The sequence below is a fragment of the Protomyctophum parallelum genome, assembly GCF_964188405.1.
Source record: "Protomyctophum parallelum genome assembly, chromosome: 15".
Classification (NCBI taxonomy): Eukaryota; Metazoa; Chordata; class Actinopteri; order Myctophiformes; family Myctophidae; genus Protomyctophum; species Protomyctophum parallelum.
This window is the reverse complement of record NC_139710.1, coordinates 21,234,005-21,240,424: the sequence shown is the minus strand read 5'-3', so window position 1 is coordinate 21,240,424 and position 6,420 is coordinate 21,234,005. Positions and strand designations below refer to the sequence as shown.

The following is a 6,420-nucleotide window of genomic DNA, read 5'->3' as shown; positions in this document are numbered from 1 at the left end:
AATTACAAAGTACATTTAATTCGATTTTCCAGACATTTTCAAAAATACCAATTGAGTACTATAGATGAATAAGTCCACACTAATTATCCATAATGTATAAATGATGGATAAGGGGTCAGGACAACTAGGCCTTTTCGTGGAGGGGTCAGAATACATTTTGGACTTAGACTGTTATTCGTCTATACATAGTACTCAATTATTTTAAAAAAAATAGCTGAACTACAAGCTCACGTCATGACGCATTGAGCTTGTAGATTGACTGTTTTCACAATATTTGCACCTTTTTCCATTCCTAGAAATGTAATGGAATCAAAAGTACCATATTTGTCTTTCAAATGTCATGGAGTGAAAGCATCCAAAAATACAAATACTCAAGTAAAGTACAGATACTCGAAAAGAGTATGCATTATCTCGTTTTCCAGAGGGTCCTCAAGTTAACTTAAGTGCAGTACTCAAGTCAATGTACTAATTTGTACAGTACATGTATCGTATTCCAGATACAGGCCACAGCTGCATGACAGTGTAAATGGGTAGCCATGAACCCCTTTCTAAAGAAATCCAATCAGGAGACGTGCAAACTATGCAGTCTGAGTCGTCTGACGACTCTAAACAAACACACAATCTCTGAACTGATGAACTCTGCAAACCTCACTAAACCGTAAATCCTCAGTCTTCAGTTTAGAGAAAGAGAGTGTACACATTTGTACACTACTAAGAGTTACAACTTAATAAATTACCACTGAGGATGCTAGAGGAACTGTGACTATGTGAACGGTTATTTATTACACTATTGTTGTACCTATTTGCATAATTGTAGGATACTATTTCATAATATTTTACTAGACTTTTCAATCTTCCCGTTCTTATAATTTGTTGGTCTAATCTCTAATGCATAATGTATATAGGCCTATAGAACTATACAACCTTACTATTAGAAACTGTCAACATGTGTATGAGTGATGGGTGTTTTGTCAATATTTGTCAAGATCAGTGTCATGGTCGTTGGTCACCATGATGAATCCTTGAACATTAATTATGCTGTACTTTCTCTACATTCCAATGAAGTGATTATGATACCAAACACTAGCACTTGAATATATCAGAATTCTTTAGAAAACACATATTTTGCTTACACAACATTTCTGCAATTGAAATAGATTTCAAATTCACAATTAAAGGTGATATTGTGATTTTTAGTTACTTCAAACTAAGTATTGTTAAATAGCTCTAGCCTATACTCACGTTATAGCAATCATTGCTATAGTGTTTGTTCAATAACAGGGGGTCTCCCTATCTCTACAACGCTTTAATATTCTACTCAGACAGAAAATACTGTACATTTTCAAGTCAGTCATGAAAGTAATAATTCAATCAGGAAACTTGCATACATCTTTGTGGAGTTCCCTCTCCTGATTGGATGATATATGTAAACCACCAGAACCCTGCAATTGAACAAACATCAATGGTTACTATACGTATATTAGACCTTTAATTTTGTTTTAACCAAAAATGATCACTTTAAATATTTATGGCGTGGAAAACACTTAAATGTCCAAATGAAGTACTTATCCTATATGAATTATGTTTAAGAGAACTCCTGCACTTTCCCATAATAGGACGTTTAGACTATACTCATTCAACTCATCAAGGACTAAATTGGAAATCCGGATGATTCTGAGATCAAACTAATGACAGCAATCTCATACATTCTCTATTAACAAGGTTTATTTGGCATACTCTTGACACATGCATTGATGTTCTTTACATCGAATACTTTCACAGTACTAAACATGCTTACAGGAAATATTTGATAGATTTTCATAAACCACTTGACCATGTACATTCTGTTACAATCGTCCATTTCAGTCACATCCATATCAGCCCATGGGTATGTTGACAGCACGAGGGATGCTATTAAAAGGCTACCATTTCCATCACTTTCAAGGGGATGACCGCTTGAAGGAGATCAATTTAACCACATGAATGTCATCATCGGCGAACATTCGTCGAAAGTATATAGGTTCTACAAAAATATCAGATCTATAAGCTCACAACGTGTTTTGTCATGGTGTGTTGTGAGCTTGTAGATCGGCCATTTGCACAGAAGCGATTTGGTGCAGAGGAAATAAAGGAGCGGGGGCAATACAATTACAGACCCCTGGGGGACTCCGGTCAACGAAGTATTAAACAAGGAATCTGTCCACTTTTCACATGAACATACATTGTTCACTCCAATTGCTACATTTTTTGGTGCTTTCGGTGGCCTTGTGGCATTGTTCCGGCTTGCCCCGGGCCGTTCAGGTCGAGGAGTTCAGGATGCGGGAGTCCGCCGAGTCTGAATGCTCGTCATACTCCTCCTCGGGGGAGTAGAGGCTGGGCTTGGGCCCCAGCGAGCAGCCCTCCTCCTGAATGCTGATACGCTGCTCCTCGGCGGGCCGGGAGGACAGGATGGGGGAGCTGCGGAACATGGCGGCGCCCCCAGGGGCGGTGGCGGCGACCGGCGGGAAGGGGGAGACGTACTGCGCCGCTGAGCGCAGCTGGTACTGCTGCTGCAGAGTCATGGTATTCCACAGCGTCACGTCGTTGTGCATGAAGGGGTTGGCCTGGCTGCGCGTCAGGGAGTTGCGCAGCATCAGGGGGTAGCGGCTCGGCTGGTGGAAAGGCGCGTGGTGTTGCAGGGGCATGCCCAGCGGGCCGGCGGACACCACTCCGGACGTCGGGTCGGACGAGAAACGCAGCGACTCGGGCACCCGGAACGCCGAGCCCACCGACCATTTGGTGGAGGTGGACACCGGGTGGTACGAGCCCAGCGTGTGCTCGAAGAGATGTCCGTTGGTGGGCAGCACGAGGGTGTCGGGGTGGGGGTCCGAGTGGGGCAGGGAGCCACTGTCAGGGGTCCGGCTGGACAGCAGCACCTCGATGGCCCCCACCAGGTCGCCTCCACAGCCCCGGAGGATAAGCTCCAGCACGGGGGGCTTGTGAGTGGGGAAGATCTTCTTGAGGACATCCAGGGGGGGACGGTTGGCTCGGAGGTTGAAGGGCAGAGAGATGGAGCCAGCCATTCCCTCGATCATTACGCTCTGCTCAGCAGGGCTGGGGTACTTGGGGCTTCCGGGCTTGGCCTCACGGCCCGTGCTGCAGGCTTTCGGCAGGCTGAAGCGGCTCTCCTCTGGATGGGAGGGGGTCTCAGGGGGGTCAGGGGTGTAGCAGGAGTTGGGCTTGGAGCCTTCTGGGGAGCTGACGGGGTCCTGCTCCTTCTCACTGGAGCTGCCCCCGTTCTCTCCTCCCGACACCTCGCCAGCACCATCTTCAGTCGCTTCTATACAGACCAACAAGACATAAGAAACATACCGTATTTGGATGAGGATTATTAATAATAATAATACTTAAATGATATCTGTTGAGTACATTGTACATTCTAGATGAGTTATATTATAATTTTGAATTACTGTATAACATGTTTGCAAAATGACATAGCACATACAGCTATACACAACACACCACCTGCAGTGTAAGCTGCTCAGGCCAAGGCTCTTAAAGTCCTCTTGAGGAGAAAGGTAACATACAATTAATGGGTTGTCAACTTGTCTCCAACACTGCAATTTATGTGGATTTCCTTTTTTTCCCTCCCCAATTCTGTTAACACAAAGTGCTGACTGGGTGTCATTGAGGAATCTGCTATCGATGCCTTTTGACCACATTTTGTAAACAGATTGCCTGTTGCTTGGTAACATTTCACTCGAAGTTGACCTCCTGCTAGAAATATGGCGATTACATTCGATTTGCGCTGTCCAGCGTTGATTACAGTAATCTTTTAAACCAGTAGTTTTCAAAGTGGGGTCTGGGGACCCCAGGGGTCCTTAAAAGGTGGTTCCATGCAGGGTGTCCACAGCTAAATTATTGATATCGGAACCAAATGGACCCTCACAGGTCTGCAACTCAGAGAGTTTACAAACAGAACCAAATGCACCCTTGATGAGTTCATTTGGTTCCATTTGTACACACTCAGGGTTATGAGAGTCTGTAGCCTGCCGCCTATACCAAACTGTGGGGTCCTTGAAATGTAAACGTTTTCAACCCACAGTTTTCCAATTTACTTGGCCTTTTGTGTATATACAGTATATGCCAGTCTCAACACTAGAAGAATCAAATAGAAAATAATGTTTTAAATAAAATATAAAATAAAAACAATGTTAAATTGTGGCTGGATTATTGTGTATGGTATAAATAAATAAAACTCATGATCTCAATGGATTGTAAAGTCAACATATAGTCTTAAGGACTGTTTCAGAAGGGGAAAAACAGCAATAATATTTGGTCAGTCACAGATATTTGATTGAGAGAGTAATATAGTCCTACACTGAAATCCTTCCTTGATATTTTATATGTAGGTCAAACAACTGTTGGATTTCTCACAACAAAGCCCTGCTTTCTCTCAAGAAAAAGCATAACCATATGCCTATTTAAAATAAATACATACATATATGTATTTACTATACCTACCTTTACCGTTGTATATTGTAGGCCTATGAAATACGAAATTACACAACAATGACCATTTCAGGAAGAAAACCTACATTTTTCAAATTTATGTTATTTTTCAATGTGTTTAAGATTAATTATTATTATTAATAATAATAATAATAATAATAATAATAATAATAATAATAATAATAATAATAATAATAATTATTATTATTATTATTATTATTATGGTAAATAGGTGGCAGAATGTAAAAGGTAAATTTCAACTATAACATTCTTGCACTGCATGTGAATATTTACAGCCTGCCATAGGCTATATTATTTAGAGACATGAGAACAAAACCTCGCACTTTGAACTGGAATGCACTGATATTTATTTTGATTGTGTATTTTATTTATTTTTAATTTTTTTGTGAAACGGTCATTCAATTGTAAAAAATAATAACATTGAAAACGGTGTTTATCTGAACTGTATATAGTGCAGGCCAGGCCTGCAATCCAATAAGCAATTATAGCCCATTTTAAAGTGCGTCATTGTTCATTTAAAAATCACAAGCATCCATTGTCGGGTTAAAGTTATACATTGTTTCCTCTGTTTCTCTAGAAACGTAGCCATTCTCAACTTGTTCCTATTTTGTATGAATAAATAAAAATGTATCGGTTAAGTATACCTTCAAATAAACCTATAACCTATTCGCCATATATAGTCGCAGACACATCTCTGCCTTCGCACCGAAACACGTTTTCCTATAGGCTACTTTGTTCCTTGTTCTTGACTTGAATGCGTCGACAGGAGGAGTGTGGAGACCGCTGTTTTTACCTGTGCATGGCTGCGTAGTACTGGCCGCTTGTTCCGAGGAGCTCCACCTCAGGTCCAGCTCCTCCGCCCGCGGCGCCGCCGGTCCCTGCTGGCTCCCCTCGCCCGGCACCGGGATGCTGATGCCGGGCAGCGCCCGGAGCGACTCCGGGATGAGGCTCTCCAAACTCTCGTTGGCCTGCTGCCGGCGGAGCGCCACCTGCGCCGCCATGACCCGCTGGCGCTCGATGATCAGGATGCACTTCTCGCAGGTGCAGTCCTTGAAGCGGCAGTAGCGCTTGTGGCCCTTGAGCCAGGACAGCACGCCGTGGTTCCTGCACCGCGCGCACTTGGGCGTCCTCTGGAGCGGCGCGCGCGGCTGCGACACGGGCCCCCCCATGTAGAGGTATGGGGAACCGTAGCCGTTCATTTTTCAAAAAAGCCGGGGGGGCAGTTCTTCAGACGCGGGCTGTGTCCAACAAGAGCAAGAAGAAGGACGCGCACACAAGTGCATCTGATAATAAAGGCGTGGGTGCAGGAGTGCTGTCACTGTCAGCAGCACACACAGCAGTCAAGAGATGAAGCTCTCTTTAGCTGCTCGCTACACGCATGATAGGCTAAGTGAAGAGGTGCTGGCTTGGAGTGAGTGGAGGATCCACCTTTCAAAGCTGCAGCTGACGGCCAAAGATATGCATCAGATTGACACGCATTGTAACGAAGGGGTGCTGTCAGTCGCGCCGCATGCATGGCGCTCCCAAAAGCATGCAGACACATGCACTGCACACACACTGCCTGAACGTTATGGAATTTAAAGATGTAAAAACTTCACAGGACTTATGCAGTTTAAGGAAAAGAAGGCCTGGGGACTCACTGAATAAGATAGATGGCATGGCAGAAAAACAAACCGAACTATACAACCCAATGCTCATTCTAAATATTTTCAACCGTTTAGGCCCCTAAAGCATAATATGCTATGCAGATGACTTACAAGTTACAAATAAATATAGGCTTTATATGAACAAGGTATATTTGGTTTAATGCAATTGAAGAAGAAGCCAATACAAAAAATATTACATATTTTCAATATATCTATCTGATACCCTCCTCATCCAACTGTAAACAATAATAAACGCCAGAAA

General features: G+C 43.1%; 1 protein-coding gene across 1 annotated transcript; it reads right to left on the bottom strand.

The window, feature by feature from the left end:
• Window positions 1–2,297: 2,297 nt before the first annotated feature.
• Window positions 2,298–5,711, bottom strand: dmrt3a (doublesex and mab-3 related transcription factor 3a; the record flags this gene model as incomplete). The annotated part of the gene is made up of 2 exons (XM_083783691.1): window positions 2,298–3,319; window positions 5,306–5,711. The coding sequence occupies 2 exons, from the start codon at window positions 5,709–5,711 to the stop codon at window positions 2,298–2,300; spliced, it is 1,428 nt and encodes a 475-aa protein (XP_083639817.1).
• Window positions 5,712–6,420: the final 709 nt, after the last annotated feature.